Source organism: Lactuca sativa, chromosome 1 (assembly GCF_002870075.4).
Source record: "Lactuca sativa cultivar Salinas chromosome 1, Lsat_Salinas_v11, whole genome shotgun sequence".
Classification (NCBI taxonomy): domain Eukaryota; kingdom Viridiplantae; phylum Streptophyta; class Magnoliopsida; order Asterales; family Asteraceae; genus Lactuca; species Lactuca sativa.
In genome coordinates this window covers 8,117,050-8,140,198 of record NC_056623.2, presented here as the reverse complement: position 1 = coordinate 8,140,198, position 23,149 = coordinate 8,117,050, and the positions used below count along the sequence as shown (strand labels likewise).

Genomic DNA, 23,149 nt, shown 5'->3' with positions numbered 1-23,149 from the left:
CAACACCTTGTATGATTCCAAGTTTCAGTCCAACTGAAACTTGGGTGATGAGAATATTTCCTTATTTGGTAAATTTAGACACTACCACAAATGAAAGAATCAAATTCATATTTCCAATATTGCTATAAACATAGAAACATCAAGTTTTCGTGAATGTCATTGTAAGGAAATAAAATAAAGTAAAACAAACTTTTATTTATTTTAAAAAGCGGAAAAACTTTTTCCTTACAATGTAATTTGAAATGAAAACTATGTTATTACATGTGTCCTAGCAATCTATCATAACTCCTAAGAAGTAGCTCAAAAATCTGATCTTCAATCAAGCGATAGAAATCCATCTTCGCGGTCAGATTTGGCATATTCTATCTTTAAGTTTCCTTCACTTTTCCTTTGATCTTAAAACATCAACATGTGACCCAGTCACATCATGTAATAAGAATCTCATAATAGAAACTTAATAGATTTTGATAGTGGACTTTACCTGAAGTAGAGTCAAACTTATTGACTTTACCAGCCTTATGATCTTTCAGGTAAATTCGGTAGCTTCACAACCAATGCCCTTTCCTTTTTGGCAATAGAACCATATGGATCCTTTGGGAATGGCACATGGGATAATCTCAGACTTAGCCTTTCTATTTACCATTTGGTCAACCAAGTTGACTATGGTCGATCCCTTTCCATTGGGAAGAGAATGCTTTTTCTGGATTTCCAATATCACCATTTTCAATGTCCATAAAGTTTTGGGAAGTCGATGTTCTAATCAAATTTGCTTTATTATCCTTCCAAATCATTGTTGATTCAGCAGCACCAAGCAAATAGATAAGATCATTAAGGGTCTTGTCATAGTCTGTTTCATAGGAGTCCCAAAGGAACTCACTATGTGACTTAGAAAGTGATTGAACCACTAACTTTCTCAAGACTTTGACACCCAACTCTCCCGGCTTGTCAATATGTGACTTCATCTCCAAGATGTGATCACACCTACACCTTGCCTTGCCAATAGGGCTTGAGTGGCCTTGAACTTGTGGGTTAGGGAGAATAATTGGAGGAGGTGGAGGAAGTGAAGTTCCAAGAGATTTGGGAAGATCATAGATGTCTGAACTAGACATCTTTTGGGAGATATTCAATATAGTTGATCTAAAGCCCCTAATATAACACCCAATATGAAATATTAAGGCTAGGACCCAACAAACTATTTTATAACTTGGAAGAGGGATGTCGTAATCCAAGCTATAAAATATTTGAAGGTTGGTGAATGACGATTCACCAATTTCCACCAAGATAAACGAAATGTATTGTTAGGTTTTAATTGGTTTTGAAACTCCTAGATCTTTTCATACTCATTGAACTGTTCAATGGCATGTTTCAATCTCGAGTGTGCCCTTCAGGTTTTGTGATTGGGATGCCGAGGATCATAAAACAAGGTGTGAAGTAACCATGCAAATTACTTGGTACCCATAAGTGTTTACCCCTCAATCGATGTGCCGGTTAACCACACACGCTCCATCAATACGATGATAAACATTAATTTACCCTTTGTCTACCTTGTTAAATACGAGTTAGTGTGCCGGTTAACCACACACGCTCCACTAACCGACGTAAACAAAGTGAAAAGTGTAATTTCATGGATTAGCACCTTATTCACATTTTCCTAAATAATTAAGATTGGGTATTTATAAAAGGTTTAATCACTTAGTATTTATCATTAATACTTTTAATGAAGGGATAATTTATAGTCTTTGTCCTACCCATTCGGCTAACGACCCTCCACCAGTCAAGGAAGCGGTGGGTGAGAGTGGACACCCATTAAACTGCCATTTTATAGGTAGTAACCTTATACCCCCTTATAGACCGGCTTCGTGAATGAGGCTTACAAACGGTAAGACTTACTTGCTCTTATACATATATATTATTAACTTATAATATTATAAAGTATAAGGGTTGAATTTTAACTTTTAAAATTCTAAGGGCTAAACTTGGAATTAAAGTATTCATAAGAGAAAACTTTTCAAATTCCAAAACTTGAGAGCAAGTTTTGTAACTTTCAAAGCTTTTCTATTCCATAACTTATGTGTTTAAAGTAGTTTTAATTAAAAAAACTCTTCCAGTTCCATAACTTGAGGACAAGTTATGGAAAACTTTAAACTAATTAAGAAAGTGACTTTTCATAATTCATAACTTATGGAAGCTTTATGAGTTTAACTAAGGTTACACATATTTTATTTAATGAAGAGACTTTTGAACCTCGTTATGGAGCCATAAAACCATTTAATGACAACAAGACTCTTCATTTTGTAACCTATGACAATTTTTATGAGTTTTAAGAAACTTAAATGTGACTTTTCATGTAACTTGAGGACAAGTTACACAAACACATTTTAGAATCAACTTTTAGATTAAAATAGATTGAGAACAACTATTCAATTAACTTATCTATTAATCTAAGCAACTCTTATTAACAAAGATAATATGCATCAAACTTTTTCATGTAATTAGCATAGCTTTTAAACTAATACAAAACATGAATCTATTGACAATTATCTTTGAAATTGGATTAGCATGAACATTACCACATCAAAAACAAGTTTATAAGTTCAAAAACAACTTAGGGTAATGATCCTAGTCCATTTCTAGCCAAAACAGTGAATATATGCTGTCTGGGGGTCCAACTCGTCGAGTGTACGAACAAACTCAGCGAGTTGGATGCATTTTTCCTTGGACTCGGCGAGTCTGCTGTGCAGACAGCACCAAAATTCGATTTTTAAGCAGTTTTTGCAAGTGTAACAAGAAAACAAGCCTAGGCTTTGATACCACTGTTGGGTTTTGAGCATTCTAACACTCCTATGGTGTACATGCAACCGTATAAACCTTGGATCTATGTTTTCTCTATTATACATGCAAATAAGAACTTTCCAAGGCTTTAATCCTAACTAGCATACTATGAGGCAACTATACTACAAAGACTAGTTAGATGACATACCTTTTGGTGTAGCTTGATGTTTTCAAGCTTTAAGAGCTTAGCCCCAATAGTGTGGAAGCCTCAAGTGGAATCACAAATCACCAAAACACCTTGGAAGACTTTGAGAATAAGAATACTTTGGTTCTCTTTAGTGAAATCGGCTAGCCCTCTTAGTGTACCCACACTAGTGTCAATTTCACCAACTAAGGACATCTTTATATAGTGTGGAGACTAGGGTTAAACCCATGACCTTTCATTTCATATGATCCATGGGTTAAAGCTCCATGGACTATCCATGAAGACTAAGTCCAACCTAAATGAACTTGGCCCACTACACACATATATTTAAGAGTCCATATTTAATTAGTTCATTTTGATCACTTAATTAATTCTAAATTAATTCTTGATCAATACTAATTAAATAATATGATTCCATGTTAGTATATTAGAACTTATAATATATTAATATACTATTCACAAAAGATTATCCATATAAATTGTACCGGTGAAGTGCAACCCAAATGGACCATGCCGGGTCGGGTCAAATACATACCAAATATAGGTATGGACTTAGACATTAATCCAACAATCCTAGTGGATTGGCATTGGTGCCTTCGACCCACGGGTATAGTGAGGAGACTCACCTCAATCCGAGATAACTAAAACATACACACGCGCGTTGCTGCAACCGGGTTCCTCACATCAAACACATTCAAAATATCCCTAACCAATGCTTAAGGCAACTTCCATAATCCAAGGTCCGATTCATATTCTATCGTTCATATTTTGTAAACATTTACTGGTAACTAAGCAATGGTTAGAATTGGTCAATGTCATATTTTGGTTCAATTTTGGTTGTGTAGGTCAGCCTTGGTCAACAACAATTTTATTTTTCATATTTGGTTCATAGTAGGTTGTACTTTGATGACATTTAATAACTAACCCTATAATTTTGTAACGCCCCGTATATTTAAATAAATTAATAAATGTAATTCCCTGATTAAATTGTGAAGAATTTTGGAAGTTGGTGGTTAAAAGTGTGAGTTCCAGATTAGTTTTGTGAGTATTATGCAAGGCAAGGACTAAACGGTAATTGTTGGAGCTTAATTTGAAGAGATTTTATGAAGTAAGGGGCTGTTGGTAAAATTCAGATTTAATTTGTAAAGAGTTTTGTAGGCAGGGGTTAAAATGGTAACTTTTGGATTACATTTGAATAAAAAGGGCCAGGGAGGGACTGTTATTGCCATTATGGAAAAGTATTGAGTGGAGTCGGGTATAAAGGTTAAAAAACCCTAACCCTAAGGACAAATGCAGCCGTCACTTTTCCTTTCATCTACTATCGGCGCCGCACCACCCTTTAGATCACCCTCACCACCGGTCACCGCTGCTTCCTAGCCATCACCGAAGTCGCGAGTCACCCGAGTTCTTTTTATATTTCGGGCATACGAGTTTTGAGTGACGCCAAGATGGTTGCAAATGAAGGTTGCCTTGGTCGTTAGGTCAGTGGGCTACCAAGCTCACTGTAGCCGCTCCTTTGCCATCCAAACACCACAACAACGCCGCCATCGGGGACGTTGAGTGCATTGAAGGATCGCCGTAGTTGATGGAAACGGCGTCAAGGGTAGGTTGCTGACTCTCTCGGACGTTCCTCTCCTCCTTCTCCTTTTGGTTCGCGTTTGAGTGGCTACCTCAGCCTACGACCGTCCTTGTTATCGGGAACTGTCGTATTGCTGCTGTAGAGCCGCTACTGTCGTCGATGGTACTGTTGTTGCCGTCACTATACACCACCGGGGTGGTTACGTCCCAAATCCGAGCAAAGAAGTGTAAGGGAGTGTTGCTGCTTGTCGGGAACGAAAGAAGCCACTACCACCACCAAGAAGTGGTGGTTGCCAACCCAAAAACCATTCTGACGCCGCCTTGAGCCACCAGGTGGGTGGCTGGATTGTAGTATGCAATTTGAAGTGTATGGGTGTGTGTTTTGTCTTATCGGAAAATCGGAAATAGCCACCGCCACCACCGTGAAGTGGTGGTTGCCGCCACGTGTCGCCACTGGTCATCACTATGGTGGTTGTGTGTGTGTGTGTGAGTATTTATGATAGTTAGTGTGTATGGTTATTTTGGATTAAAGCATTGTAATTGTATTTACCAAACGAATAATAAAAAATAATAATAATCACCACCGTAAGGTGGTGGCCGCCGCCGTGTGCCGCCATTGACCACCACTACCTGAGGTGGTAGTGGGTAGTGCCCCACTAGCAAACCTTAATGGGCTTAGAGATTAGTTTTGGGCCTATTGTGCCATGTTTGGGTGGAAAACCCTAATTGTGAGTATTTGAGCCTTGGACTTATTCGGACCCACTTTTGAGCTATTGGGATTGGATTGTGTATTAAGCCTAAATATCACATATTACTTATCTAGTATAGTAAAGGACTTAATGGATTAAGTCCTTAATGGGTTAAGTGAGAAACACTTAACCCTAATTGTCAATTTTATGTGAAACCCTAATTTCACTTGGGCCTTAAGTGGGCCTTTCTATTGGGCTTGATGATTGAGATAATATTGGGCCATCCAAGAGTAATTAAATGGACTAGAGTAATTAGTTGGGCTTTAGGGTAAGGCCCATATGAAGGATTGGGCCCAATTGGGAAAATTGGGCCATAGATGGGCCATAGTTGAGCCTTGGTCCATTATTAGACTTTTGGGCCTTTGGATTGGGCCTTGGGCTTGAGTCAAGCTAAGATAAGGGTAAAGTAGTCTTTTACCCAAGTATGGACTTATGGTTATGAGTTGGAACCCAATTATTCATTGGGTGTTATTTTGGTGTTGACAGTTCGGGAATCTGTCATCCAGCAGCTGGGGTTGAGTCTGCGGGATTTCAGCAGTGTGGGATTGTGTCTACACGACTTCAGCAGTGTGAGGTGAGTTTCCTTCCAGTAGGAACAGGTCTACGACCACAATGCCGACCCGTTTAGTTAGCAGTAGTTCCGGACCTCGGTCTGATGCAGTAGTTAGAGTGCTTGATGTCTTTGTGATTCAAGCATGTTTTGTGTTATGTGTTCCGGACTATGTTCCGATGCAATATGCAGTATATGTATTCATGCTAGTTGATATGTTTATGCTATGCTATGTTCAGTCAGTTTATGGACTTCAGACTGATGTAGGGGACGAGGTCCCAGTCAATTCCGGACTTCGGTCCGATGCAGTTAGTTCCGGACTTCGGTCCAATGCAGGGGACGGGGTCCCAGTTAGTTCCAGACTTCAGTCCGATTCAGTTAGTTCCGGACTTCGGTCCGATGTAGGGGACGGGGTCTCAGTCAGTTCCAGACTTCGGTTCGATACAGAGGGCAATGCCATGGTTAGTTCCGGACTTCGGTCCGATGCAGTTTCCGGACTTCGGTCCGATGTAGTGGGCAAGGCCCAATAGTTGTTTATATGTTAATGTATGGTACGTGGTAGTTTGGGGGAGCTCACTAAGCTTTGTGCTTACAGTTTCAGTTTTTGTTTCAGGTACTTCTGCTTACAAGGAGAAGAGTTCAGGTTGATGGCATGGCACACACCACAATTGCAGTTTATTCCTGGGAGTTTTATTCAGATATTTTGATATGATATTAACTTCAGTTTTGAATTGATACATTTATTATGGAATTTTGAGACATACGATTCATGGTTTTATTATATAACAATTGATGTTGTGGTTTTTAGTAATATTAAAACAAAAATTTTTGGGTTGTATTTTGGGTCGTTTCAAATTTGGGCATCGAAAACTCTACATAAGCCTCTCGTTTAATGAATAAGTGGTCTACGTAAGCATTTGGTGCCACATCACCAAGTAAACCGGCTGCACCGACAAAAAAGGGTAATCGTGTCAATAATTGTCGATAATTAAGACTTTAGTGTCAAAAAAAAAAAATTAGTTTAGGACTTTCGTGTCAAGTCGACGAAAATATTGGGACTTTAGTATATATATATCATAATTTCAGTGTTTAATATTTGAAAGTTCATATCTAAAACTTTAGATGTTTTGATATAATAAAAATAATATAATACAAAATTTATTTGGTTAATATTAATTATCAATAGGTCATTCAAAACAACTTTTTGTATCCTAAAAATATTATTGGATAGTAGAAAACAAATATTAAAAAAACATTTTGATTATATTAATGTTATAAAAAAAATTGATGATATTTATGGATATTATAAAACTCAAAACAATGTTTTGAAATATTTATACTATGTTATGTTAGATGGTTTTAAAGTTAACGAAATCGTGTGTTAATTCAGTTAATGTCCAAAAACAAAAGTAAAACGCAAATTTCAATATATTTTTAAATTTTACTCATGATTATTTTAGCATTATAATTGTATTCTGCACAACACACTAGGTTACGTTAATTTACTAAATACAATATATAAAATACTATACATAAATAAAATAATACAACTATATATATGGCAAAACAACTTAAACACATAATAACTTCCACTAATAGCAAATATTATATGATACGATATCATCATATCAACTAAATTAAATTGGTAAGTATAAATAAGAATAACCAAGTCTTATGTTTCGCTTTTCAGTTTTGCATCTTTACATATCAGTCGATTGAACCAATGAAAATTGAAACGAAAATAATATAATTAAACACGTTGTCGATTTCAATAGAAAATCAACTAGTTTTATAAGGTCAAGATTTGTTCAAAGATTATTGTTGCTTCCCCAATCACTTGACGGATGCTTCATTTTTTAAATGATCGCAATCTTTAGACTACTAGGTGTGGGCAACATGTTATTAAATGTTATCACATCCAAATTGTTCACCTCATCATTTTAGTCACAATTTGGTGTTATAACAACAAAAGTGAAAATGGGCAACACCAAATAACATGGGATAACACATTTTATTTTTTATTTATTTTTTTATTTTTTTTAATGTTTTTAATTTCTATTATTCTAATTTGTTTTATTTTTTTTATTTATGTCATATATCTATAAAAAAAACATATAAATTAATAAAACATAATTTCATTAAATAGTAAATTAAAAATACCATACAAACAAAAAAAAATTTGAAAAAAAAAACACACGATAGTCCTAATAATTAAAAAAAAAAAACAGCGACAAACTATTCTTCGTCCAAGTATTTGCTCTCGATCTTTGTCTTTATCATCCGTATCACTTCAGCTCGTCTCGATGGTAAATTTGCTTTGTTTGTCGTAAGAATTGTCAAATCCTTCGATATACGATCTTCTTCGACTTCTTTACGAAAGAAATCCAAATGCTCCTGTTGCAATTCATATCTTTTATTTGCGATTTCCGTGTGGGTGTCGAATTTTTTTTCATTTCGTCGTGCTCTCGAAGCCGACTTTCATTCTCTTGTGCATGTCATTACGCGCGCTTGGCTTTGTCGCGCCCCATCGGTCGTCGTGGCGGAGAGATTTCCTCGATGTCAACAAACTCATCCGGGATCTCATCGGTGTCTGCGTTGAGGTCGATGTTCGTGTGTCCGTCGGAAACGTCAACCGAACCCGAACCACGAGACCTCTTTGATTGCTGTTCCGATGATGTTGGCGTTTTCATCCATTTTGGATCTTTCCTCACTATGTCCCATACTTTTTCATACTCAAATACGTGCTCCTTTTGCACGTGATATTCCTCCCTCACGGCTCTAAACACATCAAAATCATTGGCACCACTTTGACATTGCGAAGAGAGTTTGTTATATATGGAATTGAATTTGGTGCCCTTCCGACTAATTTTAGTCCACTTGCTAGTAAACATATCATTATTGCGATATGTGTCACCCTTGTTCAAAATTGTGCTGAATTTGACAATTACGATATCCCAAAAAGCAACTCTCTTTATATCGTTCCCCATAGTTGGTTGTTTTGAAGTACCGCACCAAGTCGACGCCAACGCATGCTCTTCCTCTGGTGTCCACCATGTTGGAGTTGCTTTCATTTCTTCCTCCCCGACCACGACCTCTTTCCCTTTTTTTGTCTCCCTTTTTTCCCGATGCTTTCTGACTACCCCCGGCTTGCGTATCGACAACGGTTTCTTGCGTGGGTGGGGGTTGTATGACTGTTTGGCGCATGGGACCGAATATGTTAAAAAGTTTTGTTGAGTGTTTGCATTTTGTTGCATAAATGGCGAGGTAAAGAATTATAGTGGGGGTGAGGCGGGATTGAAAAAATTGCCGGAATATTGAATTTGTGGTGAGTTTTGGGAGTTTAGAAGGTTCATGTATCTCTCGTATCCCATAAAACCTAATGGAGCGGATGTGTTTGTGTTCGGAGGAGGGGTATTCGGGTTTTTATCCATAGTGGTTTTTTTGTTTTGAATGGTAAGAAAAGAAATAGAGATAGATATAGAGAAATAGAAGTGTAAAATGAGATATATATTTATTGATATAGTTTAGAAAAATTAAGTAGTATTTTTTTTTCAATTCACCTTTTTTAAATGTTAATATTATCGTTTTTCAACAGAAAAGAAAATGCGACGGTAGAAAAAATGATGTTACGATACGTTACCATGGTCACGTGTCTTGGCGTAACGCCCCATAACGAGAGTCTGGGGCGGTGTTTCCGTATTATGACGTCGTTATGGGCATGCCACGTCAGATAACGTCATAAGAACGTTGCCCACACTCGCGTGTCTTACAATTTAAAAGTTGTGCATCTTTTACCTATTTTGACCTATTTTTAAATTACGGTAGACTTGGTAGTTAGATTTATTTCATTTTAAGGGCTTTCATAAATCACAACTTATATTTTAATATACATATATATTGGGCTTACAAAGTTATTGTAGATCCTTATTAATATTGGTCGCCCATGGTGCACCTAACTTTGTTGTTAAAACTAACATAATTGTTTTTACCTCTAAAATTATGTTTAACAAATAACAAATTAGTTGAAAATTTATTGTTAGTTCATAAAAATTAATGTTTAATAAAAATAGCTGAGAAACTAACCAGAAAAACTTAAAATGACATAAAAGACATATAGAAAAATAAATATATATTATAAAATAAATATATAATAGTTTTCATTAATAAAAATAAATACTAAATAATAGTTCTTAGATGTTTTTTCAAATGGAATTTCCTTCTATCCAATTTGTAATATTATATTAACTTTTGCATGTTTTATAGTAACAATTTTTCGGAAATGCTTTAGGATAATATTTTTTTATAGTTGAAAGTTTATAATTTATTTTCTATGACCTCAAATTCCATTATCCTTCCGACCTTTTGAGATATAAATGATATTTCTCTCCATATAAATGAATACTATTTATTTTTTAAATAACGAAGTTATCGATTTTAGTCCTTTTCTTATTTATACACTTCTATTTTATTATCTACTAGTAATCATTTAAATATAATATTAATATTTGCATTTTATATTAAATTATATTAATATTAACTAATCATAAGTGTAAGGTTTAATATTTCTGTATCAAATTCATATAAAATTTAATACATACTAAAAACTTGAAAAACGATAACATATTTTATAAAAGTTTTAAATTGAAATATATTGTATAAATACCATAACATATTCTAATAAAATATCAAATATTACATGATACAATGATTACATTTAGTATTATTTTACATAATATGATAATTGATGTTGAACATGATCTTGACGTTCCAATTGAAGTTGTAAAAGAAGTGTCACCACCGATAGACGTGGAAACAAAGATGGATGAAAACAATTAATTCCTACAATATTTTCTCGGTATAAAAGTATTAATATTAATATAAACTTGTAAAGAAACTCACTTTAGTCTACTAAATGCGTTACTAGATTATTTATGAGAAATTTATTTCAATGCATATATATGTATTATTTTTTTGATTTTTTTCAATTGTATTATTTATATAAAATACGTGTATAATATTTGTTTAAAAATATATTATAAATATAATCATATTTATTTGATTATTTTTTCAATAAATCAATAATTAATTCAACTTCTCTATACACGAACAATTATTTTATAATAGTTTTATGATAACATATATTATAATATTATTGTAATAAAAAATATATAGTATACATTTGTTAAAAACTAATTAGTAGATGATATTTGTTGAAAATCTATATAACTAACAAAAATAAAATATATTATGAATATATTTTTAGGGTTAAAAAAGATATAAAAATATAGTAGGGTTAGAAATAAAATATTATTTAATTTATTTATTTATTTTTATTTTTATTTAGGAAAAAAATAAAGATAGTCTTAGATGGCAAAGTAGGCATATCGATGATTTAAGATGTAGACAAAACTTTCTGCTGATTTTGGTTGATTCCACTAAAAAAGAATAACATCAGTTATGTGTTTGTTTTTATAATCGTATTCATGTATTATTTATATTATAGTTTTGAACAATCAATAAGCACAGGAAAAATCTATTCTGATTATAAAATACAGTACTTGTAAACGGTAAAACTTTCAAACTAAAAATGTTTTTTTTTTTTTTTTTTTTTTTTTTTTATCTGTGGCTTTCTTTTGTGTTCATCCCACCACTTTTGTTTAGTTTTGGGGTTTTGGGGATTCCATGGAGTTTGCTGGCACTTGTCACATACCCTCTTTTGGCTTTTACCCCTTTTACGCTTCTTTCTCGGAGCTAAATCTGGACCCCACTGTCCACCTCCATTCATTGAACCTGCAATAAACCCTCGTCATTTCATCATACAGATCTCTCCGTCTCCAATTCTCTTTCCATTTCTCTGATTGCATCATCATCTTCATCATTGTAAGTTTCCTATATCACTTTTATGCTCAATTACTTCGATTATTCTCTTGGGTTCAAGTAGCTTTCACTTCTTCTCTTCCCTTTTCTCTTTAATTTAGGGGTGCTTTAGTTTCTTGAGTGGGTTTAATCCAGTTTAGTATCTGGATCAATTTTTTGTTTAATTTTCGGTTTTTGATGGTACTAAAGCAAGGCGGTGGATAACGTCTCTAGGATGTGTTCAAGTAAGAAAGGATTTGCGCTTTATGCTCCCTGAGTAGTAAAGTACAGAAATTTACTCGAGAAAGATGGATTTCTTGGTGATTGATTAGGTTTAGGACATGGGTTTTGTGTTCCTTTAGCTGAATTTTCGGCTAGTGTAAATTTGATGCGTGTTTCAAGGGCGAAAATAGGGTTTTCGTGTTTCTCGTTTCGGATTTAGATTGATCTAAGATTCTCTTCGAGATATCAATGGATGGCAATTTATCATCTGGGAATATGATTTCTGGTGCGGGAGGAAGTTTCGATTTACAAAATTCCATGCGAGTTCATCATCAACAACATAATAACCCTTTCACACTTCATCAACATCATCTTCATCAACCCCAATCCAATAGACAACAAATTCATCCTTCGATTCACGAGAATTTCCCTCTTCGTATGGGAGCGATTCAAGACTGCGACCGCCATACCCAAACCATATCTCTAGTAGATTTCTCAAAAGGGGAAAGGGGAAAGAGTTCAATTAGCGATGAAGACGAACCAAGCTTTGCAGAAGATGGCCACGATAGCAGACACGATGATACCAGAGGCAAAAGCATGTCGCCATGGCAACGAGTAAAATGGAGTGACCCCATGGTTAGGCTTCTGATAACCGCTGTTTCTTACATAGGTGAAGATGCTGCCATGGAATACGGCGGCGGATCTAGAAGAAAATACTCAAATCTACAGAAAAAAGGTAAGTGGAAATCCGTGTCAAAAGTGATGGCTGAAAGGGGTCATTTCGTTTCACCTCAACAGTGTGAAGATAAGTTCAACGATCTTAACAAAAGGTACAAAAGACTTAACGAAATTCTCGGTAGAGGCACTTCTTGTGAAGTTGTTGAAAACCCTTCTCTTCTTGATATAATGGATCATGTTTCTGATAAAGGAAAAGAAGAAGTTCGGAAAATTTTAAGCTCAAAACACTTATATTATGAAGAAATGTGTTCGTATCATAACGGAAATCGTCTCCATCTTCCTCCTGATCTGGAACTCCAGCGATCTCTTCGAATAGCTCTTAAAACCAGAGACGATCATGAAACCAATGATGGAAGAAAAGGTTCACATGAAGATGATCATGATGATGAAGATCACGATGCATACATGGATGACCATGATCATGATCATGATCATGATGAGTATGACGATCATCATCCTCATCATCATGGGCTACAGTTGGATCCAAGAACAGGATACGGGGCGGGTGGGGTGGGTGAGGGATCTTCAAAAAGGGCAAAACAATGTGAGAATTTCAGTTCACAGGCTAAGAACTTGCAGGGTGACATGAGTCAAGGTGTAACAGAGGGTATGAAAACGAATATGTTACAGGATCAATGGATGAAACATCGATTGTTGCAATTAGAAGAACAGAAGATACAGATTCAATCACAAATGCTGGAATTGGAGAAAGAACGGTTTAAGTGGCAGAGGTTTCGCCGGAAAAAAGATCGGGAATTGGAATCGATGAGGATGGAAAACGAGAGGATGAAATTGGAGAACGAACAGATGTCTTTGGAGTTAAAGAGGAAGGAGATGGGTTCAGATCTTAACTAATATGATTTGGAAATAAGATTCGCGGGTATTTTTCCTTTTTTGAATTTTCATTTTTGGTTACTTTTTTTTTTTTTTTTTTTTTTTTAAATCTTAGTTTTATAGCCATGAATGTGCATGATGTTTGCGGTAGAACAAGACATATCTTTGACCTTTATGACGTTTGATTGTCTGTTTTTTGCTCGTTAGATGTTTATAACAGTATTTTGTCGTTATCGTTCACGTGTTTATGGATCAAGTTTTGTAGCTTTGTGTTTATTATCTGAAGACTTGACGCGTGTTTGTGCGCAAGTAGGCGTTTTTTGTTACACATAACATGTTTTATTGTGTTTATCGTGCATTGGACTGAGATCAGATGAGCTTACGTGTAACTTGTTGGTATTTGGATCTATCCGTAAGCAGTAATGCATTTCGAATTTGGTGTCTTTTGTTTCATTTGGGAAAATTAATAGTGGTAATTTCTTAATGTGGATAGCAAATCAAAAAGAGAGAAATATTGCAATGTTTTACAAACACGCATCCATAGTTGTGTTGCAGGGACAATGTCATTTCACACTTGGTTGATTAATTGATTGCTTGTGACAAATCTTAGTTTGTATGTGTAGGAGAATTTTGTGGAAGTTCTTAAACATCAAAATATTATATTTATCCGAGTTACCCTACGTAAACATTCAAAATATCATGTTTAACCAAATTCATTTTATAAAACATTTTATAATGATTTTAATCTATATTTTTGTTAACTGACCATTATACCCTTTATTTGTTATTATTATTTAAAATACAATTATAACTTGACCAATTGAAATCATACTCTTTAAAAACAAATGTCATTTTCGGAAAGCACTATTAAATGTCCTTTAACATAATTCCATAATAATATTCGAAAGTATCATCGACAAAGCACTTGATCAAAAGTTTAACTAAACCATTAGAAATTTTTAATGTTTTATTAATAACACGTATGTCTAAAGGTGATATTTACTTCCTTATCCATCCCACATGCTTTGATTTGTTTACATCAAAGTTAAATCTTTTAACCTGCAAGGAAAAGTTAAACCCAACAAAATACAAGTCTCTTTTACACCCTTTTACACCATGCATCAAATTGGTACATGGGCGAAGGCAATTTCCAAAGTCTCTTGCATCAAATCAAATATGGGATATTGGGTTATGTTTGTTGTATTAGCTGAAAAGCTAGCTGTTAGCTGAAAAACTAGTTAATGGTTGAAAAGCTAGCTGTTAAATTAAAAGTTAGCTGGTAGCTGAAATACTAGCTGATAAAAAATAATGTTTGGTAAAACTAGCTGAAAAGCTATCTGAGAAATATAAAATGACATCTAAAAAAATGTGTATATATAATTAATTAAGGTGTATATTTGAAATTTTTTTAAAAAAGCTTCTAAAAAACTAGTCTAAATTATCTTTTTAAAAAGTTAGCTTATAAACTAGCTTATAAGCTATTTTTTGGCTTGCAAAACATAACAACTTAAAAAAACACGAAAAATAAGCTAGTTTATCAGCTAGCTATGGCGTGCCAAACACAACTTTAATACTCCTCTTATTAAATATAATTCCCATTCATTTTAAAGAATATAGAAACAAAACCTTCAAATTAGCATCGAATTAAAGAAGGTTTTGATATTCAGATATGTAAGTGGTGTTGACGCAACCAAAGCCATAAAACGATTTCATGAAATAATCTGTTTTTTAAGAAGACAACACAAATTGGGATTAGGTTATTATATTTTAATTTAATATTATAATAATAAGAATGATATAATAGTCGATTGATAAAAAAAATAAGATCTAAAATAATTATAGAATAATTAAAAATGTTTATAAAAATTGATTTAGGCAAATATGATCTTTTGAAAGTTACTGAGGGTAAATATGTTACTTCAAATTAGGATGAACAATTATGATATTTTGATGTTTAAGAATGAGATATATGAAATTTTCTTAGAAGAATCCAGGGGTTAGGAGAAAACTCAAAGTGTGAAAGCACTTTTTATTTGAATGTAATGTATTTGAGAATTTTGAATGAGATATAGGGTTATTAGCAACATTAGCTGAAATCTTTGACCGTAAACAATTTTTTTGAATGGTTGATTAGTGGTTAAAAGTTAGTATCACAAAGTAAGTAGAAATTGACACCGTCCAATATAAAACCTGGAGGCTCCAATGTAACATATAGACATTACGTTAACATTGAACATGTATATCTTAGACGATCAGGTATGGGTCTTAGGTTGGACGGTGTCACAAAATGCTTACCAGTGGTAAGCTCATGTGACACATTTACCGACAATAAACACCACGTCGAAACCCATTTTTCACCGTCGGTATAATATCAACGACACCTTTCCACCGGTGGTAAATTATAAATTCTAACTATTGAATGGCCAATGAAAATTTAAGGTTATTTATTTATTTATTTATTTATTATTTCAAAGGTAAAAAATTTACATCCCATTTATTGGCAAATTGTAGCAAAAATGGTAAAATCCTATGTGACGCCTAAGTGTCACGCTTTTATCATTGGCAAACAACTATCACACCCTTTAGCCTTATCGTGTAAAACTGACATGACAACTAACCGGACACACGTGAAAATTGTTCCCAAATGGCATGGAGTAGCCTCTACTATGCCTTTCTACATGTAAGAGAGGGAAGTGACAACAGTCACTTGATTGTTAGAAGGTTTTTAAAAATAGTTTTTTTTTTTTAATTTTCATTTTATCTATATATAATAACCAATTATATATATATATATATATATATATATATATATATATATATATATATATATATATATATTCACACTAAAACTATCAATTCTTTCTTTATGTTATATTTATAAGTATTTGTTTTTCAATTTAAGTCAAACTATGAAGCAAAGCCTAAACACCCCAAACGTATCAAATTTTTATTAGGAGTGGAATTCGTACGGTACCGATTCTTTTTTCCATAAACTATGTACCGTATCAACTATAATTGGTATAAAAAACTTGTTACCAGTATTTTACAAAGTATACTTTATACCAATATGTTTGGTTACCAACAAGTTTAGTTGGTACAAATTGGTAATAGTATATACCACCTTCTTTTAGTTTTCAATTGTAAGATTTAAAAATAAGCAAAGAATCAAGTAATGTTGATGTCTACTAAAGAAATTAGTTACTTAATTATTTTAATTTAAAAATATTCTATTGAAGTAACGATAAAGTAACGTTTTAATTTTGTGTTTTAACGTGATATTGACTAATGCAACCAATATAATGTTCTTAAAACTATAAACACTAAACACAATTAATAATCAAACTATATGATTTTGTTTATATATATATATATATATATATATATATATATATATATATATATATATATATATATGTGTGTGTGTGTGTGTGTGTGTGTGTGTGTTCAAATGAGAACATTTGAGAACAATTTAAACCTTCAAACATATAAAAATGTTCAACTCCATCCGCACCCACCCGCTCTACTAGAAGTCCCTTTCTCTCGTTTGAAGATGGAACACCTGATACCAACGGACCATCGCCCTAGTCACCGGAATGTCGTCGGAATAACCGATCGCTGCCTCTCCACACCTCCCCCCGCCTCTACTCCTTCCACAGTCGGAAACAATGGTTGTCCATCTCTTTCTCTCCAACGAGTATGTTTCTCGATCTGGTTCTAGTGGCAATCATATCCTTATGATTTGTTGGTACCAAATCACCGACCACCTGAAATCGATTTCTTCATTTCAAAGGCGTATAACACAAATTCTTCATCTTCTTTTTCTACAATTCACCATCTCGCCACAAAAATCGGAAGCAAGTAACCCTATTTAACCAGGCCACCACAGGGAAGTTGATGTCTACAAACACAATCTATGAGAGCTTCCAGGTAGTATTTTTTTCAAGTCTATACACATGCGTTTTTCAACCTAAATTGACTCAGTTAGGGATGAGCAAAAGGACCGAACCGGCCGGAACCGGCCCGAACCGGACCGGACCGGGGAACCGGCTTCGGCCAAAATCAAGAACCGAACCGGCCCGGCGGTTCTACCGGTTCCCGGTTCCTACCGGTTCTTGTCGTGTCTTCAAATGTTGGAACCGCTCCTTGAAAAATAGCATCATACGGTTCCGGTTTTTGCCGGTTCTACCGGTTTTTGCCGGTTCTACCGGTTCCGGTTAAATCGGTTTCGGTTTCTACCGGTTCCCGGTTCCAAAATTCCACAAAAATAACGTCCCGGTCCCGGCCCGACCGGTTCCATCAGGTTCCGGTTCCGGTGCCGGTTCCGGTTCCGGTACCGGTTCCCCGGTCCATATGCTCATCCCTAGACTCAGTTTATCATGAAATTCATGATATTAAGCTTATAATGAACGACTAATAGAGTGTCTAATACTTGATTTCACATAAGAAGATGTTTTATTTGAAAAATTCTAGTATGTTTTTACTGTTGTTGATGAATTACAAAGTTACTTGTTCATTTGCTTGCTTTTGTGAGGAATTATGCGTACAGTCGGATTGTTTTTATTAGGAATAGTAAGCTCTAGGCGATGGATTGGAGTCTATTAGAGAGTTGATTATCACTGTAGGATTTCATGCACACAAGCTGTTTGTCATATTGTCTGAAAGAACCTAATAAGTGTAAAAGTAGCATTTTATGTGAAAATCCATAACTTTGAACCCTTATTAAGCCAAGCATTAAGGCCCTTATGTTAAATTAAATTTCACATCTCAATGGCCAAATAAGTAACCAACAATTATGTTAAAAGTGATAAACTTAAGGCTTAACCATTAAGTCCTTAATAGAACATCAAAAGTGATTTCAAAGCTATTATGATCAATTTTCCCAAATCTGTCCTCCAACTTCTAAAATTTGTGCAATTCAATAAGGACACCTAAAAATCATGAGACTTAGTTTTCTAGAAATCTTAATGTGTCTAGTTTCTTCAAACTTTAATTCACAATTCGAAATTCCAACTCTTTAAGGGGTAAAATTGGCAATCTTCTTAGGCTGGTCCATGTTGGCACAGATTTCATGCATTGTCTTCAAAAAATCATAATAAATTCATCCAAACTCCAAATGCCAAAATTACAAAGCCTATAGTTAGATATAGATGTATAGTTTCCCACAAACAAAGGGACTGATGTAATTCGTAGTAGATTGGTACAGTTTATTCCAAGAATGTTGAGTGGTCCAGAAAGTGACAGCAAAAAGTTACTAACTTGTAAATTTAATATAAAATAAACCAAAAATCATTAGAGCAATATCTTTATAATTCTGGAAAGATAAAAGGGGGAACTTTACCAATGTAAGTTTATCAAATTTTAATAATGGGTTGAAAGTTAAGAAAACATATCCCAAACAAAGCACTACAATCAAAGAGAAAATAAGGAAATACGTACATAAGTTTTATAAGATTAATACAACAAAATACAAGCTAAATAATGTTATAATTTTTGTGTAGGTTCTCAGAAAGGAAAGGATCCATCTTTCTCATGCTATCTAATTTTCAAGTTGAAGGAGGTGAGTTATACTAACTCTCCTATTATGTAGGCATTACTTGTCTTATGTTACTGTTCACAGATACCCTAATCTGGTAGAGAGAAGAAGGAAAGGCAGAATGTAGTTTGTTTTCTAGTGAGACAAGTAGAAAAAATTCATTTATGCTTTCTCTATTCAATAATTTTTCTCGTGTATTAAATCACATGTGATTATATGATCTAATCACATATGACTTATATGCTCAAGATTTATTTTTTGTGTTTTTGATTCAATAGTTGTTCTTTGTTCATATTAGTTGTATGTGATTAAATACATAAAATAACATATGATTAAATACATGATAATAACTATTGAATTAAGAACACGAATTTGAATCTTATTCACATATCTCATATGTGATTAGATATCTATAATCACATGTGATTAAATACACGAGAACAACTGTTGAATCGAGAACACGAAAACGAATATTGTCTACATAAATCACATAAGATTAGATACACATAATAACATGGGATTGTGTGTATCTAATCACATATGATTTATGTGGCTAAGATTCATTTTCGCGTTCTTGATTCAATAATTTTTTTCCACTTTACTCATATGTGATTAAATACATTTGATCAGATGTGATAATATGTTTCTAATCACATATTACTTTCTTTGGATAAAACAAATCTTGTCTATATAAATCATATGTGATTAGATACATACAATCACATTTAATTATATACACGATAACAAATATGGAACCAAGAACATAAAAACAAATCTTTATCCAAATTAATCATATGTGATTAAAAACATATACTCACATGTGATTATATGAATCTAATCACATATGATTTATGTGGACATAATTCATTTTTACTTTGTTGATTCAATAGTTGCTCTCATGTATTTTATCACATGTGATTATATGAATAATCATATGTGATTAAGTACATGAGCACACGTATTGAATCAAGAAGGCAAAATGAATTTTGTCCACCTCAAATCATATGTGATTATATACATATAATCACATATGATTAAATATACAAAAGCACTTATTCAATCGAAACCGAAAAAAAAATATTTTCTACATAAATCATATCTGATTAAATACATATAATCACATGTGATTATATGTATCCAATCATATATGATTTATGTAGATAAGATTCATTGTCACATTCTCGATTCAGTAATTGTTCTTTGTCCACTATAATTATATGTGATTAAATACATATAATCATATGTGATTATATGTATCCAACCACATATGATTTATATGGACAAAAAATAATGATATATATATATAAATCATATGTGATTAGATACATATAATCACATATGATTATATACACGAGAACAACTATTGAATCGAGAACACAAAAATATTGTCCACATATATCATATGTGGTTAAATGCATATAATCACATGTGATTAAGTACATGAATACAACTATTGAATTGAGAAAGAAATAATGAATCTTGTCCACATAAATCATATATGATTAGGTACATATAATCACATGTGATTATATGTATTTAATCACATATGATTTACGTGGAGAATATTCATTTTTACATTTTTAATTCAGTAGTCGGTCTCGTGTATTTAATCACATATGATTTATGTGAAAAAGATTTGTTTTCACGTTCTTGATTCAATAAATCATATGCGATTAATATATATATATAATCACATGAAATTATATACACGAGAAAAACTATTGAATCAAGAAAATTGAAACAAATTTAAGTCCACATTAATCATATGCGATTAAATACTTATAATCACATGTGATTAAATATATGAGAAAAATTATTGAAACGAAAACTCAAAAATAAGTATTGTTCATATAAATCATATGTGATTGGATCAATATAATCACATGTGATTGGATGTATCTAATCACATATGATTAAAGTTGACAAAAAGTAATTATTGTATCGAGAACGCAATAATGACATATGTGATTAAATATATCTAATCACATGTGATTATATGCATCTAATCACATGTGATTATATGTATCTAATCACATGATTTATATGGACAAAAAAGAATATTGTCCATATAAATCATATGTGATTAAATACAAATAATCATATGTGATTATATACAGATAAACACAGGTGGTGGTGGTGTGTAGTGATGTTTGGTAGTGGTAGGTGGTAGGTGGTGATTGTGGTGAAGGGTGGTGGGTGACATGTGGGGTGGTGATCATAGTGTGTGGCAGGTGGCGATGGCGAGCGGTGGTGATAGGTGGTGGTGGTATTTGGTGGTGAGGGTGGTGATGGTGTATGGTGGTTTTGGTAGGTGATGGGGGGACGTGGTGGTGGCGGGTGGTTTGATGTGTGGTGAAGGTAGGTGGTGGTCGGTGGTGATGGTTGGTGGTGGTGGGGGTGGTGGAGGTGGGTAGTTGTGAATTGTGATGGGTGGTGGAGGCGGGTGGTGGTGGTGGTGGTTGGTGGATGGTGGATGGTGGTAATGGTGGGTGGTGGTGATAGCTGATGGTGGTCGGTGGTGATTGTTGGTGGAGGTGGGTGGTGGAGGCGGGTAGTGGTGATGGGTGGTGGGTGGTGGTAATGACAGGTGGTGGTCATATTGGTGGGTAGTGGAGTGGTGGTAGTGATGGGTGGTGGAGGTGGACGGGTTGTGGTTGTGGTGGGTGGTAGGTGGTAGGTGGGGGTGATGGCGGTGAGAGGTGGTGGTAGGTGGTGGTGATGGGTGGTGGTGGCCAGTGGTGGTGATGAGTAGTGGGTGGTGGTTGGTGGTAATGGTGGGTGGTGGTCATAATGATGGGTAGTGGCTAGGTGGTAGTGATAGGTGGTAGAAGTGGATGGGTGGTGGTCGTAGTGGGTGGTGGTGATGATGGTGAATGGTGGGTGAGGGTGATGGTGGCGGGTGGTGGTGTTCGGTGGTGATAGGTGGTGGTGGTGATGGGTGGTGGGTAGTGGGAGTTGTGGGTGAGTGGTAGTGATGGGTGGTAGAGGTGGATAGTGGTGGGTGGGTGGGTTGTGGTTGTGGTGGGTGGTGGTGGCGGGTGGTGGTGATGGTGGGGGTGGGGTTGGTGGTGATAGGTTGTGGTGGTGGATGATTGTCATGGTTGGCGATGGCGGACGGTGGTGGTGATGTTGGGTGATGGGTAGGGGTGGTGGTGATGGGTGGTGGAGGTGGGTGGCGGTGACGGGTGGTGGTGGTGGATGATATTGTTTGGGTGGTGAGTGGTGTTGCTTAGTAGGTTTTTTAATTTTTTACTTATTTTTTATTTATATTAATATTATTTGATGATTTTAATTTAAAAAAAAATGTGGTCAAAATTTGTTTTCAAATGTTCTCACGATAAGAAAATGTTCTCGATTGAACACTCATATATATATATATATATATATATATATATATATATATATATATATATATATATATATAGAAGTAGGTTAATGCGAAAATATAAAATACGAATTTCACTTCTTTATCTTCTCTCTCTCTCTCTCTCTCTCTCTCTCTCTCTTTCTCTCTCTCGTTACAATTCTAGTGTTCTAGAGTTTTGGGTGTGAATCATTAGAGACATTCACACTCTTGGGTGTTTCTTTCCATCGAGCATTTGAAGAACTCAAGAGTTAGTATATTTGAAAATACTAAAAGGTATGTATTCTAATCTAGTATTTTCAGTTATACCTAAATTAAATTAGTTTTCATAGTATGTTGTTATAATTAGAAAATGTTGTAGATCTTAGGTTGCATGTACCCATAAATTGTTTATGTAAAATTCCGTTGTGCAAATATGATTAATGTAACATAAAAACCCATTAGTAGCATCAAAGTGTAGGATTTTCTATTATATGCACATTGGTGAAAAACTAAAGAAACTAAAGATCTGAGTCCCACCACGGTATGGTGTGCCTCCAACAGATTTTCAAGATTTTGTTACATTTTTTCAATTTTAGGCTAATTACTAGTTAACTATGGTTATTTTAATTGCTTTAAATCTAAACTTTTAATGTAACTTCCCTAAAATACAAGTTAATTTTTTAAAAAACAATAAATCATACAAACGAGTTGTTAACCGATCAAAGTGAATATATCATTTAAACATCAAAGTAATATCATTAATTAC

General features: G+C 34.3%; 1 protein-coding gene and 1 pseudogene across 1 annotated transcript; one reads left to right on the top strand and one right to left on the bottom strand.

The window, feature by feature from the left end:
* Nucleotides 1-11,468: 11,468 nt before the first annotated feature.
* On the top strand, nucleotides 11,469-13,744 carry LOC111906507 (uncharacterized). The gene is made up of 2 exons (XM_023902270.3): nucleotides 11,469-11,734; nucleotides 11,921-13,744. Exon 2 carries the CDS (start codon nucleotides 12,182-12,184, stop codon nucleotides 13,523-13,525), a length of 1,344 nt encoding a protein of 447 aa, XP_023758038.1. The 5' UTR covers nucleotides 11,469-11,734; nucleotides 11,921-12,181; the 3' UTR covers nucleotides 13,526-13,744.
* A 7,242-nt stretch (nucleotides 13,745-20,986) lies between these two features.
* On the bottom strand, nucleotides 20,987-21,822 carry LOC128126930 (extensin-like; annotated as a pseudogene).
* Between the last annotated feature and the right edge of the window lie 1,327 nt (nucleotides 21,823-23,149).